Source organism: Oncorhynchus mykiss, chromosome 20, assembly GCF_057628025.1.
Source record: "Oncorhynchus mykiss isolate SJ-2025 chromosome 20, ASM5762802v1, whole genome shotgun sequence".
Taxonomy (NCBI): Eukaryota; Metazoa; Chordata; class Actinopteri; order Salmoniformes; family Salmonidae; genus Oncorhynchus; species Oncorhynchus mykiss.
The window spans coordinates 43,379,358-43,401,560 of NC_143041.1; the positions used below are offsets into that span (position 1 = coordinate 43,379,358).

General features: G+C 43.8%; 2 protein-coding genes across 3 annotated transcripts in view; both read left to right on the forward strand.

The window, feature by feature from the left end:
* The first annotated feature begins 1,970 nt into the window (after positions 1-1,970).
* On the forward strand, positions 1,971-10,381 carry plaub (plasminogen activator, urokinase b). Of its 2 annotated transcripts, none has more exons than XM_090213108.1 (11): positions 1,971-2,325; positions 3,618-3,672; positions 3,810-3,911; positions 4,298-4,451; positions 5,119-5,222; positions 5,389-5,433; positions 5,676-5,883; positions 7,202-7,353; positions 7,617-7,757; positions 8,452-8,600; positions 9,842-10,381. In XM_090213108.1, the coding sequence occupies exons 1-11, from the start codon at positions 2,260-2,262 to the stop codon at positions 10,034-10,036; spliced, it is 1,371 nt and encodes a 456-aa protein (XP_090069234.1). In that variant the 5' UTR covers positions 1,971-2,259; the 3' UTR covers positions 10,037-10,381. The 2 variants fall into 2 exon arrangements, 1 of the variants encoding a protein (XP_090069234.1); XR_016489522.1 differs by having other exon boundaries at positions 2,100-2,325; positions 5,676-7,014; positions 7,083-7,353.
* A 3,739-nt stretch (positions 10,382-14,120) lies between these two features.
* LOC110499465 (vinculin) overlaps positions 14,121-22,203 on the forward strand; it is a 71,426-nt gene continuing 63,343 nt past the window's right edge. The window contains exon 1 of the mRNA XM_036956329.2: positions 14,121-15,433. Coding sequence (XP_036812224.2) covers positions 15,266-15,433 — 168 coding nt within the window. The 5' untranslated portion in view covers positions 14,121-15,265. The remainder of the gene's footprint in view (positions 15,434-22,203) is intronic.

Sequence of the window (22,203 nt, forward strand, 5' to 3'; positions counted from 1 at the left end):
CTTACTACCAGGTTAAAGTGCAGACTGCTGGCTTTAACTTACTACCAGGTTAAAGTGCAGACTGCCGGCTTTAACTTACTACCAGGTTAAAGTGCAGACTGCTGGCTTTAACTTACTACCAGGTTAAAGTGCAGACTGCTGGCTTTAACTTACTACCAGGTTAAAGTGCAGACTGCTGGCTTTAACTTACTACCAGGTTAAAGTGCAGACTGCCGGCTTTAACTTACTACCAGGTTAAAGTGCAGACTGCTGGCTTTAACTTACTACCAGGCTAAAGTGCAGACTGCTGGCTTTAACTTACTACCAGGTTAAAGTGCAGACTGCTGGCTTTAACTTACTACCAGGTTAAAGTGCAGACTGCTGGCTTTAACTTACTACCAGGTTAAAGTGCAGACTGCTGGCTTTAACTTACTACCAGGTTAAAGTGCAGACTGCTGGCTTTAACTTACTACCAGGTTAAAGTGCAGACTGCCAGCTTTAACTTACTACCAGGTTAAAGTGCAGACTGCTGGCTTTAACTTACTACCAGGTTAAAGTGCAGACTGCCAGCTTTAACTTACTACCAGGTTAAAGTGCAGACTGCTGGCTTTAACTTACTACCAGGTTAAAGTGCAGACTGCTGGCTTTAACTTACTACCAGGTTAAAGTGCAGACTGCCAGCTTTAACTTACTACCATGTTAAAGTGCAGACTGCCATCTTTAACTTACTACCAGGTTAAAGTGCAGACTGCTGACTTTAACTTACTACCAGGCTAAAGTGCAGACTGCCGGCTTTAACTTACTACCAGGTTAAAGTGCAGACTGCTGGCTTTAACTTACTACCAGGTTAAAGTGCAGACTGCTGGCTTTAACTTACTACCAGGTTAAAGTGCAGACTGCCGGCTTTAACTTACTACCAGGTTAAAGTGCAGACTGTCGGCTTTAATTTCTCAAGTTGGCTGGATGTCCTTTGGGTGGTGGACCATTGTTGATACACAAGGGACATTTTTGAGCATGAAAAACCCAGCAGTGCTGCAGTTCTTGACACACTCAAACCGGAGCACCTGGCACCTACTACCGTACCCCGATCAAAGGCACTTAAATCACCCTCTGAATGGCACAAATACACATTCCATGTCTCAATTATCTCAAGGCTTAAAAATCCTCCTTTAATCCTGTCTCCGCCCTTTTATTTACACTGATTGTAGGTGATTTAACAGGTAACATCAACAAAGGATCATAGCTTTCACCTGGATTCACCTGGTCAGTCCATGTCATAGAAATATCAGGTGTCAGGTCCAATGTTTTGTACACTCAGTGTATGTTACCCATCATTTCAAAAACTTCTAATAAGTATGCAAGATATGCAGTGATCTTGCAGATCACATCTGCAACAAATAATAAAGTTGGGTTGAATAAATCTTTCAATATGGTACATTAAAAACAAATTACTCCTTTTAGATGTTGGAGTGGATTGTTTAGACATTCTGTGGCCTATGGAAATATGTTTACAATCATGCAGCAACCTCATAAACAACACTAAAATAGTTTAATTTCCTGTGTTTGAATGCCTGCAGTTTACATATTCTAAAAAACTTATTTTGTTTGAGGTTAGCCAGCCTGGATCCAAACAGAATTTTCCCTGATGTCTCTGATGTCGTGGAGTGGAATAAAACAAATGCTCAACATCATTTCGGCTGTGGCCATTGCCAAACTGCCAGTTGCCAAACTGGTATCGGTTAGGTGGTTGTCATGGTTTCACTGGTGTGACTGGTTCTACAGTCACCGGTTGGGAAAACCAAACAGAGGTTTGGTTTTTTCTAAAGGAACCTAAAGAAAATCAGACTGATAAGGGATATGTCATTATTCTACTTAAAATGGTCTTCAGATATTCAGTCCATAGTGCATAACAGTCATATTCAGTGAACTGATTTACATCTGTTCGTAATCATCAACATGTGTTTTGGCATGTGTCCTGACAGTTGTCGAGTGCTGCTCATTCTGTAAAATCAAACATGAATCACCAATAAGGATTGTGTCTTCCTGTGATAATCCCACGGTGTTTCTTCACATGGGTTTTGACATGCCCAATCTGTCAACGAGCTTCCTTCTAACCAATCACATCTGTTCCTCACTCTATTTAAGCAGCAGAGAAACATTTTGCCCTTCCGTGAGATCCGAGGAGTACTACTGAGAAACACTGCAAGTCCTGAACCACACGATTTCTCCAAACTCTTTGTGCAAGAAGTACAATAGATACTTTACCCAACAGAGAGAGAGATGGGAAGGAGTATTTTGCTGCTGATTTTGACATCCACCCTGGCAGGGGTGTCACAGAGTGAGACGGTAAGGAGTTTAAAAAACTGCAGTTGTGTTTTACATTGCAGCACACTTTTTTTGCCATGTCTATTATTATTTTAAGATTCATTATCAAAGTTTCAGGAATGATTTCTGTATTCGTCAGAGGAATGTAAAAACATTGGTGGAAAAAGTATCCAATGGTCATACTTGAGTAAAAGTAAAGCTACTTTAATAGAAAATGACTCAAGTAAAAGTGAAAGTTACCCAGTAAAATACTACTTGAGTAAAAGTCTAAAAGTATTTGGTTTTAAATATACTTAAGTATCAAAAGTAAAAGTCTAAATCATTTTAAAATCCTTATATAATCCGTCTGGAAACCAGACGGCACCATTTTCTTGTTTTTTTTAATGTAGGATTAGCCAGGGGCACATTCCAACACTCAGACATAATTTACAAAGGAAGCATGTGTGTTTAGTGAGTCCGTCAGATCAGAGGCAGTAGGGATGACCAGGGATGTTCTATGTTTAGTGAGTCCGCCAGATCAGAGGCAGTAGGGACGACCAGGGATGTTCTCTGTTTAGTGAGTCCGTCAGATCAGAGGCAGTAGGGACGACCAGGGATGTTCTCTGTTTAGTGAGTCCGTCAGATCAGAGGCAGTAGGGACGACCAGGGATGTTCTCTGTTTAGTGAGTCCGTCAGATCAGAGGCAGTAGGGACGACCAGGGATGTTCTCTGTTTAGTGAGTCCGTCAGATCAGAGGCAGTAGGGACGACCAGGGATGTTCTCTGTTTAGTGAGTCCGTCAGATCAGAGGCAGTAGGGACGACCAGGGATGTTCTCTGTTTAGTGAGTCCTCCAGATCAGAGGCAGTAGGGATGACCAGGGATGTTCTCTGTTTAGTGAGTCCGTCAGATCAGAGGCAGTTGGGATGACCAGGGATATTATCTTGATAAGTGTGTGAATTGGACCATTTTCCTGTCCTGCTAAGCATTCAAAATGTAACGAGTACTTTTTGGGTGTCAGGGGAAATGCATGGAGTAAAAAATAAATTATTTCACTTTAGGAATTTAGTAAAGTAAAAGTTGTCAAAAAAATATAAATAGTAAAGTACAGAAAAAACCAAAAAACAGACTTAAGTAGTACTTTCAAGTATTTTACTAAAGTACTTTACACCACTGAACATAACCATGTGTTTGTCTGATGTCATGACATACATAACAATACTGCATCTGTGTAGAGCCAATGCTGCATCTGTGTAGAGCCAATACTGCATCCGTGTAGAGCCAATGCTGCATCATACCACGATGCTTTTTCATAACGGATTTCTGTTCTTCACAGGGCTTGCTGAGACAGAAAAGACAGATTTCTAATTTCCCCTACCGAAAAAGATCAGGTACATCGAGCTCAATCAAGCTCTACGTCAACCAAATATACAACAATCAAATATATCTTTACCACATGTACACAGAGCTTCTCACTCTTTAATAAAAAAAAAACAATAAAAAATGATTCACCTGTTACTGTTACTAGGTGGCCTCTGTCGTCATGGTGGCACCTCTGTCCCTGCCCTGTCTGGAGAACACATGTTCTGCTTATGCACAGTTGGTTACGGTGGCAAACACTGTGAGTTAGGTAAGAAACACTCTTTTACATTTGGACACTTAACAATTACTGTACCCCTGACACTTTGAATTGATGGGGGGGGGAAGAAACCTTTTCTTGTTAAGATTATACGTGACGTGTGTGTGTGTGTGTGTGTGTGTATTGGACCATTCACTAGGATCCATCTATCTGCTGGTGGGAGTACAGCTGTGCTCTCCACATACAAACGACTGGACGCTCTAACACACACACACACACACACACACACACACACAGGAAGCGACAGTGTGTGTGTGTGTGTGTACATATCTAACTTGTTGAGCTGTGGATGTAATTTTCTCATGAAGGACAACGAAGGATAATAATCATTTCAGTCAATCGATCAATATGGTTCATTATTTTGTATTTTCCTTCAGATACAGCAGCCGCCTGCTACACGGGAACTGGGATGTACTACAGAGGCAAAGTGTCTCAGTCAGAGAGTGGGCGCAGGTGTGTGGGGTGGGACCTGGACACCAGAAAACGCCTGATGGGGTCTGACGTCTACTCCGGGAGGCACAACTACTGCAGGTAGGGACCTTTATCCCACTCTCAAATGGCACCCTAATCCCTATATAGTGCACTACTTTTGACCAGAGCCCCCTATATAGTGCACTACTTTTGACCAGGGCCCCCTATATAGTGCACTACTTTTGACCAGAGCCCCCTATATAGTGCATTACTTTTGACCAGGGCCCCCTATATAGTGCACTACTTCTGACCAGAGCCCCCTGTATAGGGCACTACTTTTGACCAGGGCCCCCTATATACTGTAGGGCACTACTTTTGATCAGGGTCCCCTATATACTGTAGTGCACTACTTTTGACCAGGGCCCCCTATATACTGTAGGGCACTACTTTTGACCAGGGTCTCCTATATAGTGCACTGCTTTTGATCAGGGCCCCCTATATACTGTAGTGCACTACCTTTGACCAGGGCCCCCTATATACTGTAGGGCACTACTTTTGACCAGGGCCCCCTATATACTGTAGGGCACTACTTTTGACCAGGGTCTCCTATATAGTGCACTGCTTTTGATCAGGGCCCCCTATATACTGTAGGGCACTACTTTTGACCAGGGCCCAATATAGGGAATAGGGTGCCATTTGAGATTGGACTGTTCAGATGTTTCCCTCAACAGTTAGTGGTTCGTAAATGTGCAGTGTGTTATGAGGAAATCCATTTTTTTGACTTCAGGAATCTGGAGTACAAACGTCGTCCGTGGTGTTACGTAATGAAGGGTGTGGAGCAGGTACAGGAATACTGTGATATCCCTCGCTGTGGCGTACCTGTGGAGACAGGTACATTTACCTTATTTTCATTCTCTCTCCCCTTAACGGTTGTTTTCATCATTTCATCATTTGTAGGTTTTGATTGTGAGTAACATGTAAACCATACTATCACCATGTTATTACAACGTTATGTTGTGCTGTAATGTATAGTGGTATCAACTTCAACATCTTGCAGGTCCCCTTGATGATCTGCCCACCGAGCCCACTGTACCAGACACAGGTGAGATCAATTTGCTTGGTCTTGCTATCGTACAAAATTAATATAATTCTAAATGTAATATGTAACTATCCTTCTTCCATGCTCATTCCGTTCAATTCATATATATGAATATGCAATATGAATATTCGTTAAATATACATTCAAGAATATACATTAAAGCAACTTAAAATTTTCCCAATGCTCTTTCTCTTTCTTTTTTTTGTCTTGTTTTCATTGCAATTGGTTTGGTTCCCCTGTCACAGCGTCCAGCCTGACAGAGTCCACGTGTGGCCAGCGTACCAGGAAGCAGATGAAGATCGTAGGAGGGACAGTTGCCGCTGTGGAATCCCACCCGTGGATGGCTGCCATATTCTGGAGGAGCCGTCAGTCTAAAGAGAACGTGTTCCGCTGTGGGGGAAGTCTGATCTCTCCCTGCTGGGTTCTGTCTGCTGCCCATTGCTTCCCTGACAGGTACTGTAAGAGGCAGCGCTGACATTTCTCAACGGTAACAAGCCAGTGAGGGTGTACAGTACCAGTGTCCTTTATGATAGGACCCGGCCGGCCCTCTCTTGAGATGTTGTTTCTGGCTGATAAAATAATATAAGATCGTACTTTAGCGCCCGTTTCCTGGAGTTAAATGACCTGGTGGGCCTTATGGGTGGAATGTTATTCATATGTTTCATAATGAATTAACATAACGAATTAACATAATTAATTAACATAATTAATTAACGTAATTAACATAATTAATTGTAAATGTTTTACTTTTTAGCCCTTTTTCGTGGTATCCAATTGGTAGTTTGTCTTGTCTCATCGACGCAACTGCCGTTCGGACTCGGTAGAGGCAAAGGTCAAACACGACCCAACCAAGCCGCACTGCTTCTTGACACAATGCCCGCTTAAACCGAAAGCCAGCCGCACCAATGTGTCGGATGAAACACCGTGCACCTGGCTACCGTGTCAGCGTGCACTGCTCCCAGCCCACCACAGGAGTCACTAGAGTGCGATGGGACAAGAACATCCCTGCCGGCCAAACCCTCCCCTAACCCGGACTAACCCGGACGACGTTAGGGCCAATTGTGTGCTGCCCCATGGGTCTCCCAGTGGCGGTGTGCTGCGACAGAGCCTGGACTCGAACCAGGATCTCTTGTGGCACTGCAGTGCAGCGCCTATGACTACTCGGGTGGCCCATTTATTTTTTATGCCGAAAATCTGGTGTTTCTATGTCAAACTGTTTTGTTATATTCCAGTCTTCTGTGATGTGTGTGTGTATATATAAAGTGTAATATTAGGATGCAAACTCAACATTAATACATTTCAACTCTATATCTCTACATCTTTATACATGGTAAAGATGTCTTCTTTTTTAAGCCCATAACCATGTGTGTGAGGTGTGTACATTTTGTTTCAAAGTAGATTTGTTTAAGACTACCAAGAAACCCTGATTTAGCCCAGTGCAGTAAATAGTTAATCCCTTAAAGGGGATATGTGATTGCACCAGCCAATACATTCAACACCAAAGTGCGGGGGTACAGGTTCGTCGAGGTAGTACAGGTTCGTCGAGGTAGTACAGGTTCGTCGAGGTAGTACAGGTTCGTCGAGGTAGTACAGGTTCGTCGAGGTAGTACAGAGGTAGTACAGGTTCGTCGAGGTAGTACAGGTTCGTTGAGGTAGTACAGGTTCGTCGAGGTAAATCTCTATATGTAGGAAGGGGTAAAGTGACTATGCTTAGACAATAAACAGCGAGAAGCAGCAGTGTAAAAACAAATGTTTGGGTTTCCACACACAGCTCTCAAACTAAAGCCTGCAGCCTCTTCGTCACTCTGGGAAAGAGTGCCATCAATGAGACTGACGACACCAAAGAACAGACCTTTCAGGTGGAAGAGGTCATCGTGCACGCAGAGTTCGAAAACAGCGAAGGCAACTTCAACAATGACATCGGTACGAATGAACACTGCTTTTATGTCCCATCTGTTTGCGCTGTCTGTGCCAAAATCCTCTCACGCCAATGACCAGAAGAGTTGGTACAGACGGCACAAACAGATCTGGTAAAAGGCGATTGAATTCCAATCTCACTGTGGTATTGATTTGTTGAGTTTGTATGTTCTGTGAATGTAAAGTTTGAAACTTCAGTATACGTGTCATAGTATTTGAGAGTGTCATGATAACAACGCAGAGCGGTTGATGTGTTTTTCCTCATACAGCTCTACTGAAGTTAAAGGCTGTAGATGGTCGGTGTGCAGTGGAGAGCAGCTCTGTCAGGACTGTCTGCCTGCCCCCGGCACGCCGGGCCCTCGGCGCGGGATCCTCCTGTGAGATAGCTGGCTACGGAAGACAGAACGAGGGTAAGGAGGATCATCTACATCATACCAGGGCCCGTGTTCATAAAGCATCTCAGAGCAGGAGAAGACAAGTGTATGTGAGAAGACACGTGTATGTGAGAAGACACGCGCATGTGAGAAGACACGCGCATGTGAGAAGACACATGCATGTGAGAAGACAAGATGTGCCTTATTTGTCCATTAACTTACAGAGAATAGAAATGTGAGTTTATGCTCACAACCCTCTGAGACACACATACACCCCCTGAAGTGCTGGAAGCAATGGGTCGGGCACATTGCACCGCCCCCCTGGAGTAATTATAGGTGGTTAAGTGCCTTGCTCAAGGGCACAATGGAAGGCAATGGTATATAAGATGATACTACGCACCAGATTTTTCTGAGCTGGGATTTTAACCAGCAAACCTGGTTTCTCCGGTTGTTGGCCCGTCTTCTCTGAGCGCTCAGCTACCTGCCACCCCTGAGTAGGAGTGCTGAGCTAGGATCAGGTCCATATAATATTCATTATAATGAAATACGGAGCTCTGAGTCTGAGACTCTTTTTCAATACTATCCTAGACCTCTTATTTTAAATGTATCAATCACTTGTTATGATCCATTTCCTTTCCCATGATAAATGGACTTGTTTTCATGCCTACGTAACATTGATTTTTATTTACCTGTTGAGTGCTTTCTTACGTTGTGTCCCTTCTTCATTAAGGTTTATGGTACAATTCACAGTACCTGAGGGAGGCAACGGTAAACATTTTGGCCCATGACGTCTGCTCAGATAAGGCGTACTACGGAAACCTGATCACAGAAAACATGTTCTGTGCTGGCAGACCGGACTGGAGTCAAGATGCGTGCAAGGTATGATATGCAGAAGGGCCATGACATTACAATGTCATTCAAAGTAAAAACCGAACGACATTTAAGAACAATATAAGGATATTCTTTCTCCATGAGAAAAAAGTATTATGAATTACTTGTGAATAATGATGAGTGAGAAAGTTATCATAGATATCATAACCCCCCAAAATGCTAACCTCCACTGTTATTGTAATGGTGAGAGGTTAGCATGTCTTGGGGATATGATATAATATGCTATATAACAGGGGAGGTTAGCATTTCATATCATATCCCCAAGACATGCTAACCTCTCACCATTATAATAACAGGGGAGGTTAGCATGTCTTGGGGGTATGATATAAAATGCTAACCTCCCCTGTTATTATAATGGTGAGAGGTTAGCATGTCTTGGGGATATGATATGAAATGCTAACCTCCCCTGTTATATAGTATATTATATCATACCCCCAAGACATGCTAACCTCTCACCATTATAATAACAGGGGAGGTTAGCATGTCTTGGGGGTCTGATATAAAATGCTAACCTCCCCTGTTATTGTAATGGTGAGAGGTTAGCATGTCTTGGGGGTATGATATAAAATGCTAACCTCCCCTGTTACTGTAATGGTGAGAGGTTAGCATCTCTTGGGGGTATGATATAATATGCTAACCTCCCCTGTTATTGGTAATGGTGAGAGGTTAGCATGTCTTGGGGGTATGATATAATATGCTAACCTCTCCTGTTACTGTAATGGTGAGAGGTTAGCATGGGTTAATGATTACCGTAACCATTGTAGCATAGCATTCACATGAACATAGAAGTCTTTAGAAGCATATTCTATTCTTATTTACAAAAAAAAGTGACTCCAAAATGACACAATACATTATTTACCATTTAATTTCTATTGGGCACAAAATAATCTGAAACACAACCAAAACAAACTGAAAATGCATCCAACACTTTTGTAGAGTCACACGCTTGATGTACTGCAGCCATTGATGCTAGGAATATGGGACAAAATCCTTCACTTTTGACTACTTTTACTACACATATAAGTAAATTAGTCCAAATACCTTTGGTTACCTAAAATGGGGGAACTATGTACAAAAAAAGTGCTGTAATTTCGAAAATGAAAATAACCTCAAATTAAAGGTGACACTCATAGTCATTGTACCACTTTCAAATCCTTAGGGTACAGAGCAAAAACAATGTTTTAATATGTCTCGCCGTATATTATACAGTATTTCTCTTTCTTTCCCAGGGTGATTCCGGAGGACCCATGGTGTGCGAGGTGGATAATCGAATGTTCCTTTTTGGAATCGTCAGTTGGGGCGAGGGGTGTTCTAGAGCCTTACGACCAGGCGTGTACACAGCAGTGACCAACTACAACAAGTGGATAGAAGAAAAAACAGGCTTATCCTCCGTCGCCTCGGGGTCTATGTACCCACAGAAATGACCTCCTCGGGGTCTATGTACCCACAGAAATGACCTCCTCGGGGTCTATGCACCCACAGAAATGACCTCCTCGGGGTCTATGCACCCACAGAATAGACCTCCTCAGGGTCTATGTACCCACATAAATAACCTCCTCTGGGTCTATGTACCCACAGAAATGACCTCCTCGGGGTCTATGTACCCACATAAATAACCTCCTTAGGGTCTGTTATAGACACTATATCATGTTGTATAATTGTACATATAGGAATATAAGTATTTTAACTACTGAAATGTAAACATATTTTTGTACTTCTGTCTTTTTCAAAAAGGGACAACAATAAATAATTTTTATATTACTCACAAATCTAATGTTATTACAAAACGGTTCCAACTTCTAACCTTGAACGTCTGCTGTAGCAAATGTGGGGAAGATCTCCTTCCAGTGACTCACCAGTGACAGCTTGTACTATGGTTACCATACTACCTAATAACATACACCACCTTAATCCACCCAAAACACCCACACGATCCTCACAAATCTAATGTTATTACAAAACAGTTCCAACTTCTAACCTTGAACGTCTGCTGTAGCAAATGTGGGGAAGATCTCCTTCCAGTGACTCACCAGTGACAGCTTGTACTGTGGTTACCATACTACCTAATAACATACACCACCTTAATCCACCCACAACACCCACACGATCCTCACCACGCAGGAGCCTCGACCTAGTCATGAATCTGGAATCTGAATGGACCGGTGGTCAACCTTGAACCACAAGGTTTGAGATCTTTTACCCGATGGCCATTTAAACGTAATTAAGGCTAGAGTTTTGCCTTAAATTTGTCACCTGGATGAAAGGAATGCTTCATATCTCCAATTACAGGTCTTGTTAATAACAGACGATTCGTGTGGTTTTGTAGGTGTCAGTCAGTTGACAGCCTTGTCCACCAGCCAGCTCTCTTTCTGTTGAACCAATGCTCCTACTGTATGTGGTAGCTATTAGCCTGTGGCGAGGTTGGACAGTTAATGGCAAAACATTTAGCCCATGTTTTTGGAATTCTTCAGTGGTATTAGTGCCTGATGAGAGGCCTATAGTAGTGAACCTGAGTTTTCCAACTCATTCCATTCAACCCATAAAAGGAGGCTTGTTGGTGTTGAATTGCAGCTGTTGAAAGACGAATTTCATCTCTATTGGCAAGAAATATTATCTGCTTCTGACACACAATCTGTATTTTAATTTGTCATGGTTTTTCACACAATGAATTACATTAGCGTTACTATTATTTTGGGTTATTTAGCTAAAACTCTTTTACATATTTATTTCATACCTAGTCCATGACTATATTCTAATACATACTATGCACAATGAGCTCTCTCTCTCTCCCACTTTGTCTCTCCAGATCATTTAAAGGTCTGAGTGGTGAGTTACAGAGTGGGGAGAAGAGGGGGCTTACCTTGTCTTCAGCCTGGTAGGGAAGTCATAACTGTTGTGGGACTTGACACGCACTGCTCTGTGTGTGTGTCTGTGCTGGAGAACTTGACGCGCAGTGTAGGGATTAGTGGAAGCCCTCCTCACAGGAAGCTAGCAGCACCACGGCAGCTGTCCCTGACCCATCGTGTTATTTTTGTTTTAACAGCTAGCTTTGGAAATATGTTATCGAGGGGAAAGTGTGGGAAAGGAGGGGTGTGGAAAACGCATCAGCCATGGCAGGAATTACATACTCAGAGCTGGGGTCCCCACGGTTACAGTAACCTACGGTGACATCATCCGGTTCCGGGTTTCACCAGAGAACTTGAGACGGAATGAGTAACAAACATTGACCAAATCCAAGACATGCAGTGATACCTACAGAGATATATATCATGCTACCTCTGTACAGTACCAAGTATACAAAGGTGATAGAGTTTAGTGAAGATGGGGTGGCTAGCTGAGTTAAAACGACACAACGGTTTAACTTAAGAAGCTTGTAAGATTTACATTTGATACAAAACAACATTTTGAAAGTCCTCCCGTAGTCATTTTCCGGTATAATAATGTAGTACAGGTTCTAATTGGTGCACGATAGTGAGTGTCGAATTTCCTCAATGATTTCAACCTATTGTATTTAGTACATTTCACCACCAGATGGTGTCAGGTGGTAACTATCCAAGGCCTTTGTACAGACAGAGTAGTGTTGCGGCTTCAAAAGAGCCTTTTCTCAAAGCATCTTTTATTATTTATTTATTTTATTTATTTTTATTTCACCTTTATTTATCCAGGTTGACCAGTTGAGAACAAGTTCTCATTTACAACTGCGACCTGGCCAAGAAAAAGCAAAATCAGTGTGACCAACAACAACAACAACAACAGAGTTACACCTGGAATAAACAAACATACAGTCAATAACACAATAGAAAAGTCTGTATACAATGTTTGCAAACGAGGTAAGATAAGTGAGGTAAGGTAATAAATAGGCCATAGTGGTGAAGTAATTGCTTTCAGCAATATCAGGACAATTCCTGATACAGCAAACGACAGCACGGCATCATAGGAGCACAGTAGGCATCTGTTTACTTCACAATAGTTATAACAATGAAATGTGCAAACACTTAACACTTACTCATGCCACCAGACATGTTTGAGTAGGAACTAAATACAAACCTATCAACGGTTCTGTATCAGGTCTGTGTGGACAGACAGTGTCTTTCCGTTCTTCTATCAGCTGTAGTGAGTAAGAAGGAAGGTTATGTCTCAAATTGCACTCTATTCCCTATATTTCCACAGGACCTTGTGGTGGCCTGCTGCCTTCCTTTGATTTCTATATCTAGAATGGACTCTTCTTCTCTTTGGTTATCTTACCTGCAGGCATGCCTTCCTAGAGAGAGATGGGCCTCCTGGTGTACCTGTCATCTAGGCCTATTCTATAGCGTCTCCATTCTCTATGGGCCTTTTGGATGATCACATTATTATGGATCCATCTAAGTAAGATCATGGTAATCATGGAAAGATACTGCAAAGTGATTTGCAGTTGCTTGCACATCAAATAACTAGTAGAAGACAAAACAACACAAGAATATCGTCAGCTTTTCAGGCATTCTGAAATAAGGGAAGTGACTCGAAGGCTACAGAGCCTAAACCTGATTTCTCATATTTACAAACTCTGCTTCCATAAAAATGGACTGATTTGGGTCGGTGAAACTAGAAGTGGCTATGAGGTAAGAAGAACTGAAATGGCTGCATTTAGCTATATGGCAGTGATCCTGGAGAGGAACTGAAATAGCTACATTATGCTATATGGCAGTAATCCTGGAGAGGAACTGAAATAGCTACATTATGCTATATGGCAGTAATCCTGGAGAGGAACTGAAATGGCTGCATTCAGCTATATGGCAGTGATCCTGGAGAGGAACTGAAATGGCTGCATTCAGCTATATGTCTGTAATCCTGTAGTGAGTAGTGATTATATGATGTTAGTGCAGTGTTCGAGGGACGCAGTGTACTCTTCAATTCCATGTATTTTACCCTACATGGAACTAACTACTGAATTCTGACTGTGTACTTCACAGACATGTCAGACATCCTAGCCTAAATGAGAGATTCATTAAATATCAAAGAGGATTATATTAAAACTTCTGAAATAAGGTTTAAATTCAAGATTTAAATCTTGTATATTTCAGGATCTTTGATTTAATTATCTTTGCTTATAGACAATAAAACACTGCAAGAACGAATGTTTACATGAGGTCTAAAACAGAACAACTTCCCTGTTTCTTTCTTTTTTAAGACACTTCCTTTTTAGGAAGTAGGATGCTGGGAATCTGAGGGAATTCCTTCTCGGGTTTGGTTGTATGTTGTTTTTTTTTCATACTGCAGTATTGTTATTTCAGGTTGTAAAGGGAGGAGATGGAATTTGAGAAATGTGTTATGCTACACACAAGTAGACCAGAACTAGAGTAAATAGTTTTGACCAGAGTTAGTAACACAAATGTGCCCATGCTTGATTTCTGTTACACTGTGTTTTAATCCAATAATTTTTCTCCAGTCTAGGTGGTTTGAATGTGTTGCCCTACTAAAGTATGAAAGTGAAAACAACATGATAAATATGTCTGAGGCTTATCTCCATGCCACTGGATACAGAGCTTTAAACACTCACAGGATCGACTGTGAATACGTGGATGTATAGTGCTGCCACTGGATACAGAGCTTTAAACACTCACAGGATCGACTGTGAATAGGTGGATGTATAGTGTTGCCACTGGATACAGAACTTTAAACACTCACAGGATCGACTGTGAATAGGTGGATGTATAGTGTTGTCACTGGATACAGAGCTTTAAACACTCACAGGATTGACTGTGAATAGGTGGATGTACAGTGAGGTCAATTGCCACTGGGCCGACAGTGGGTAGACTCCATAAGTCTGGAACTTAGGCTCGTAAAATCACACCAGTTTAAGTCTTCAAACAAACGTGTTACCCATAAATATTACATTTAGTTGTAGGCTTCTGGTCCGGTATACTTTGAATAATTACTTGAGCGCAGTAGTCTGTAATATGTTGTATCATAACTGTAGTAAAAATGGTATATAATGGAATATTTATTCAATCAATATCTGTGGATTCTATCCATTTAGAAAATATTTCTTCCAAGCCAAAAACATTTCCCCATTCCATTCTATTCTATCATTGTTTATCCTACCGTAATAAATAAGATGGACAGAGGTATAGCCTATATCCAAAAGCAACTCGGCTATATTTCAGTCCCTTCTGCCAACATCTTGTTAAACCTGATGCGTCACTACAATTTACACCGTCTGTCCTTGCTGGTTGGAATTCGCTCCTCTCAACAGAGTCGTATTTCCCTTTTTAGGGCATGAGAATGTTTACGTAATTTGGGGAGAACTCACATCTCTAGCAAACTCGACTATGTGGAACAGGCGGAGCCTATCGGGAAAGAGTGACATCCGCTTGTGCCAATCGCATTTGCGGTAACATATGTGCCATTTCTCTTATTGGTCAGGTGGCGGACATAGCATTTTGTCGGGTAGGTTGCTCACTCTTCGAGAGCTGCGGTTGGGGATTCTCACATTGATGGTTGCAAGGGGAGTAGTTAGTGTTCCCAGAGAGCGAAACTGTGCTGGGCTAGGAAAGTGTTGGATTAACCTTAGACTTTACAGGGGCACAAACAAGAGAGGGAACTTTTGAAACAGCCAAACGGGACCAGACTTTTTTTCCTCTTGGATAGGAGAGCGGACTCAAGTTTTCATCATGCCGGTTTTTCACACAAAGACGATAGAAAGTATCCTAGAGCCGGTGGCTCAGCAGATATCCCATCTGGTGATAATGCACGAAGAAGGTGAGGTGGACGGGAAAGCTATCCCGGATCTCACGGCTCCCGTGGCTGCGGTGCAGGCAGCTGTCAGCAACCTGGTTCGGGTAAGTGAAACGTCCCAACCGAATATCCCTGACTTCGGGTAGGTTACCTGTCGCACGCCGTCTGTGTAGTGGCTACATTGTGCCAGCCCGCCACGATTCCTTGTCATTTTATCTCAGAAGTTACCGCTGCGGTTACTGTTATTTTTCCTGCTCTATCGGCTGGCAACATTCTGCGTTTAGAACGCGAGCGATGTAACTACAATGTATCAAGTTTTGTTGAAGTTTTCCACTCGGGCCAGGGCAGTGACGCCCTTTTCCCCTTGAAAATATGCCCTACCCCCTGGAGCCGAGGGTTGACTGCCATATCTCGACGTATAGGCCTACAATATTCTCATGCCGGAGTATTTCAAACAAATATACTTTGTATCTAACTAACAATTGAAACGACACGTATAAATAATTCCTCAATTCAAGTGTCCTTTAGGAATTCATGATCACTATAGCTGTTTTCGTGAATGCCGGTTCTGGACGGTTCTGACTTCGAATATGGACAAATACTAATTCCTAGGTGTCTGGTTATACTAAACTCTTAAATCTAGAATTGGCTTCCTATTTCTCAACAAAGCATCCTTCACTCATGCTGCCAAACATACCCTCGTAAAACTGACTATCCTACCGATCCTTGACTTCGGTGATGTCATTTATAAAATAGGCTCCAACACTCTACTCGCAAATTGGATGTAGTCTATCACAGTGCCATATACTACCCACCACTGCAACCTGTATGCTCTCGTTGGCTGGCCCTCACTACATATCTGTTGCCAAACCCACTAGCTCCAGGTCATCTATAAGTCTCTGCTAGGTAAAGCCCCGCCTTATCTCAGCTCACTGGTCATTATAGCAGCACCCACCTGTAGCACGCGCTCCAGCAGGTTTATTGCACTGGTCATCCCCAAAGCCAACACTTGCTTTGGCCGCCTTTCCTTCCAGTTCTCTGCTGCCAATGACTGGAACGAATTAAAAAAAACCCTGAGGCTGGAGACTTATATCTCCCTCACTAGCTTTAAGCACCAGCTGTCAGAGCAGCTTACAGATCATTGCACCTGTACATAGCCCATCTGTAAATAGCCCATCCAACTACCTCATCCCCATAGTGTTATTTTTTGCCGAATACAACCGGTGTAGACCTGACCATGAAATGCCGAATACAACAGGTGTTGTATGAAATGCTTACTTACAAGCACATAACCAACAATGAAGTTAAAGAAATCCTGATCTGTCGGCTAATGACAGACAGATCATTTATATTTTCTGAATATAGTCCATGTAGCCTATGCAGTTCAATACAATCTTTGTTGTATAGCCTGCAGTAAGAGGCGGCAGATAGCCTAGTGGTTAGAGCGTTGGGCCAGTAACCGAGCTGACAAGGTAAAAATCTGTCGTTCTGCCCCTGAACAAGGCAGCTAATCCACTGTTCCTAGGCCGTCATTGTAAATAAGAATTAGACTTGCCTAGTTAAAAAAAAAAAAAAATCTCTGTGTGTGTGGTGCTCCTCTACATAAAGGAGATGACTGACAACTCCATGGCAACCTAGCCTACAGTCAGATAGTAGGCCTACAGTCAGATAGTAGGCCTACAGTCAGATAGTAGGCCTACAGTCAGATAGTAGGCCTACAGTCAGATAGTAGGCCTACAGTCAGATAGTAGGCCTACAGTCAGATAGTAGGCCTGCAGTCAGATAGTAGGCCTGCAGTCAGATAGTAGGCCTGCAGTCAGATAGTAGGCCTGCAGTCAGATAGTAGGCCTGCAGTCAGATAGTAGGCCTGCAGTCAGATAGTAGGCCTGCAGTCAGATAGTAGGCCTACAGTCAGATAGTAGGCCTGCAGTCAGATAGTAGGTCTACAGTCAGATAGTAGGTCTACAGTCAGATAGTAGGTCTACAGTCAGATAGTAGGTCTGCAGTCAGATAGTAGGTCTGCAGTCAGATAGTAGGTCTGCAGTCAGATAGTAGGCCTGCAGTCAGATAGTAGGCCTGCAGTCAGATAGTAGGCCTGCAGTCAGATAGTAGACCTGCAGTCAGATAGTAGACCTACAGTCAGATAGTAGACCTACAGTCAGATAGTAGGCCTACAGTCAGATAGTAGGCCTGCAGTCAGATAGTAGGCCTGCAGTCAGATAGTAGGCCTGCAGTCAGATAGTAGGCCTGCAGTCAGATAGTAGGCCTGCAGTCAGATAGTAGGCCTGCAGTCAGATAGTAGGCCTGCAGTCAGATAGTAGGCCTGCAGTCAGATAGTAGGCCTGCAGTCAGATAGTAGGTCTGCAGTCAGATAGTAGGCCTGCAGTCAGATAGTAGGCCTGCAGTCAGATAGTAGACCTGCAGTCAGATAGTAGGTCTACAGTCAGATAGTAGGTCTACAGTCAGATAGTAGGCCTACAGTCAGATAGTAGGCCTGCAGGCCTACGGCCTGCAGTCAGATAGTAGGCCTGCAGTCAGATAGTAGGCCTGCAGTCAGATAGTAGGCCTGCAGTCAGATAGTAGGCCTGCAGTCAGATAGTAGGCCTGCAGTCAGATAGTAGGCCTGCAGTCAGATAGTAGGCCTACAGTCAGATAGTAGGCCTGCAGTCAGATAGTAGGCCTGCAGTCGGATAGTAGGCCTGCAGTCGGATAGTAGGCCTGCAGTCGGATAGTAGGCCTGCAGTCGGATAGTAGGCCTGCAGTCGGATAGTAGGCCTGCAGTCGGATAGTAGGCCTGCAGTCGGATAGTAGGCCTGCAGTCGGATAGTAGGCCTGCAGTCGGATAGTAGGCCTGCAGTCGGATAGTAGGCCTGCAGTCGGATAGTAGGCCTACAGTCGGATAGTAGGCCTACAGTCGGATAGTAGGCCTACAGTCGGATAGTAGGCCTGCAGTCGGATAGTAGGCCTGCAGTCGGATAGTAGGCCTGCAGTCGGATAGTAGGCCTACAGTCGGATAGTAGGCCTACAGTCGGATAGTAGGCCTACAGTCGGATAGTAGGCCTACAGTCGGATAGTAGGCCTGCAGTCAGATAGTAGGCCTGCAGTCAGATAGTAGGCCTACAGTCAGATAGTAGGCCTACAGTCAGATAGTAGGCCTACAGTCAGATACAGAAACTGCATACTCTTTATCATTTAGTATAAATGAAGTCTTCATTATGACCGTTTTTGACTTGAATGAAGTAAACCCCATCTAGAGCCATCTGAAAGGTGGCCTGGTTAGAGTAGAGTGTAAATCAAAGGTAGTGAAAACCACAGTGGTGCTCCGCAAAACCTCTTCATAAAGGAGATGACTGACTGAACCCCATGGCAACCAGCCACATAGGTCTACAGTCTAGGCGTGTACTTGTACTAATCTGCCATTTTCTACAGAATCCAAAAGCAATTTCTTCCCTAATATCAATTTTCTGAAGTATTAGTGTTTTCGTCTGTACATGACGTGACCACACTACACTACCAATGAACAAACTACCAGTGTCATTTCCTTTCTTATTTACTAAGATCATAGCTGAGATGATTATTTCCTAAGTGAATAAGCAAAAAAATGTCTTTATCGGTGGCTTTGCAGAACTTGTGGTTTACAAAAAGGGAAATGACTAAAATAAAAAATAAAAACATCTTCCAAACAGCTTAACAGCTCAGATAAGAATCATGTTCCAGGCCATGCAGGGACACTGCCACTTCACTATTCAATACAAGATGTTCCAGGCCATGCAGGGACACTGCCACTTCACTATTCAATACAAGATGTTCCAGGCCATGCAGGGACACTGCCACTTCACGACTCAATACAAGATGTTCCAGGCCATGCAGGGACACTGCCACTTCACTATTCAATACAAGATGTTCCAGGCCATGCAGGGACACTGCCACTTCACGACTCAATACAAGATGTTCCAGGCCATGCAGGGACACTGCCACTTCACTATTCAATACAAGATGTTCCAGGCCATGCAGGGACACTGCCACTTCACTATTCAATACAAGATGTTCCAGGCCATGCAGGGACACTGCCACTTCACGATTCAATACAAGATGTTCCAGGCCATGCAGGGACACTGCCACTTCACTATTCAATACAAGATGTTCCAGGCCATGCAGGGACACTGCCACTTCACGATTCAATACAAGATGTTCCAGGCCATGCAGGGACACTGCCACTTCACTATTCAATACAAGATGTTCCAGGCCATGCAGGGACACTGCCACTTCACTATTCAATACAAGATTTTCCAGGCCATGCAGGGACACTGCCACTTCACTATTCAATACAAGGTGTTATAGTAGAGTGCTACACAACCAGAAAAAGCTAGGAGTCCCTGGCAGCTGTCTGGAGGATAGATTTGGACAATAGAACTGGCTTTTCTGATCCTCTCCTCACAGCTAATGTATACTCATTGTAGCAGCATTGTTCTTTACTGGTTGGCCCTGGCCTGCTAGCTGGACTGCCTGGCCTGGCTAACTGGACTGCCTGGCCTGGCTAGCTGGGCTGCCTGGCCTGGCTAGCTGGACTGCCTGGCCTGGCTAGCTGGGCTGCCTGGCCTGGCTAGCTGGGCTGCCTGGCCTGGCTAGCTGGACTGCCTGGCCTGGCTAGCTGGACTGCCTGGCCTGGCTAGCTGGGCTGCCTGGCCTGGCTAGCTGGGCTGCCGGGCCTGGCTAGCTGGGCTGCCGGGCCTGGCTAGCTGGGCTGCCTGGCCTGGCTAGCTGGGCTGCCTGGCCTGGCTAGCTGGGCTGCCTGGCCTGGCTAGCTGGGCTGCCTGGCCTGGCTAGCTGGGCTGCCTGGCCTGGCTAGCTGGGCTGCCTGGCCTGGCTAGCTGGACTGCCTGGCCTGGCTAGCTAGACTGCCTGGCTAGCTGGACTGCCTGGCCTGGCTAGCTGGGCTGCCTGGCCTGGCTAGCTGGGCTGTCTGGCCTGGCTAGCTGGGCTGTCTGGCCTGGCTAGCTGGGCTGTCTGGCCTGGCTAGCTGGGCTGTCTGGCCTGGCTAGCTGGGCTGTCTGGCCTGGCTAGCTGGGCTGTCTGGCCTGGCTAGACCTGGCTGTCTGACCAAGTTTATTGGTCGTGTACACAGTTTAGCAGATGTTCTAGCAGGTGCTGAGAAATGCTATGTAACAAGCTATTATTATTATTACTATCATTGAATTGGTTTCAGTAGTTCTGACCAACACTTCAGTTTTTGGTCAGTCCCTTCATGGTTGTAATGTGAGTAGTAAAGCCTGTTTCTGTCGAATTGATGTCATCTAGAGATCATCATCAGACTTCTCTGTGGTTAGTACGAGCAGGCGGACTAGGCGAGTGATCATATTCACGTTAGCCTTCTCCTTGGGGGGGTGAAATCAGAGAAAATCAATTCCCCAGCTGTGCCATCTGAACAGTGATCACATATTTCCAACTGTGGCACGACGATGAAGGCGTAACTCACACTGTAATAATTTCCTGTTTCCCTAGAAACGGTATCAACACTGTTACTGTTATGTTATTGAAATGTTCCGGCATTGAGTTGTGAGTGTGTTTGCAGTGCACTTCGTGGTAAAAAAAAGGCCTCTTGTTGTATCTGAGTTGGAGGCGTATAGATCGTAAAGCCTGTTCTGTCTACTGAATTAGTGCTCTTCTAGAACCAGCCAATGAAGCAGACCTGGGTTCAAATACTATTTGATATCTTTCAAATACTTTCAGCGTTTGCTCTGGCCTGGTTGGAGTGCCAGATGGGCAAGGGTTTATAGTTTTTGGACTACTCTGTTGGGACATTTTAAGGCAGGCAAGCTCGATCATGCACAGATAAAATATTTGAAATAGTAGTTGAACCCAGGTCTGCAACCAAACCAAGGGCTGGGTCTCGGCCTCTTTCAGACAGGGTGCTGTAACTCATGTGGCCTAGGCCACTCAATGAAACCAATGACTCTACCTCAGACATTCCCAGGGAGAGGCTATACTAAAGAAAGCCATTCTCTTTATTGTCTCGGCTACCCACAAAACCACACATTGCACAGACTTGTAGACCCCTGGCTAATGGCTAGGCTACATCTCAGAGTTTACAATTACATTTACCATTCACATCCCACCATGCAATCGTTACTAAACTGCAAAAACCAGGCAATTATTGGATTAGGCTACTTGAATTCCTCCTTGATTGTTGAATTGTGTTTACAATTATCTGCTGTAGGTTGTTGTCGATCTGCTGGGATAGCCAGTGTTTGTGCTTTTGTTGGGATAGCCAGCCATTTGGCTTCCTGGCTCTGTCTGAGTGCTGCTGGGGCCTTCAGTCTTTTAATGATCAGTCATCTTGTGAATGTTTAAAAAAAAAAAAAGGATGGAAATCCCATTATGCCCAGATACATGGAGATGAAAAGGTCGGTCTTCGTCATGGGCCAAGATTGTTCTCCTCAGCATTAACTCAGCCAGAGAACAGACGTTATCAGCCATTAGTGTCTATGGTTTATTCAGCTGACGGACTATATATAATCTCTATGGTGTCAGTTTGATGTCTCTGGTTGGTTTCATCTATTCAATGCCAGTCTAATCAGATTGAAAAGGGACCAGCCTTGATGTTTATGTAGAAGGAATCAGCCTTGATGGCGGGAATCCATCCCTTAGCCCTTGGCTTCCACTATAACCAATGTTATTCAGTCAGGCATACTATTCAACAGGCATAGTTCTGAGATGACTAAAAGAGAGCTTATCAAATGAGAACTACTTTATCATTTCTGCACTTCCTTTTTATGGTCTTTAAAATGGGGTTGAAAGCAGGTCAATGGCAGATGTAGGGCCTTGGCATAGACTGGGAAGTGAATATTTGGAGACTGTTGATCATTGAGTCCTG

Excerpts from the sequence above, each read along its gene's own strand:
- plaub (XM_090213108.1), top strand. The coding sequence starts at position 2,260 with ATGGGAAGGAGTATTTTGCTGCTGATTTTGACATCCACCCTGGCAGGG. Across the intron at positions 3,912-4,297 it reads TGGCAAACACTGTGAGTTAG|ATACAGCAGCCGCCTGCTAC; the intron begins GTAAGAAACACT and ends ATTTTCCTTCAG. Across the intron at positions 5,884-7,201 it reads GCCCATTGCTTCCCTGACAG|CTCTCAAACTAAAGCCTGCA; the intron begins GTACTGTAAGAG and ends TTCCACACACAG.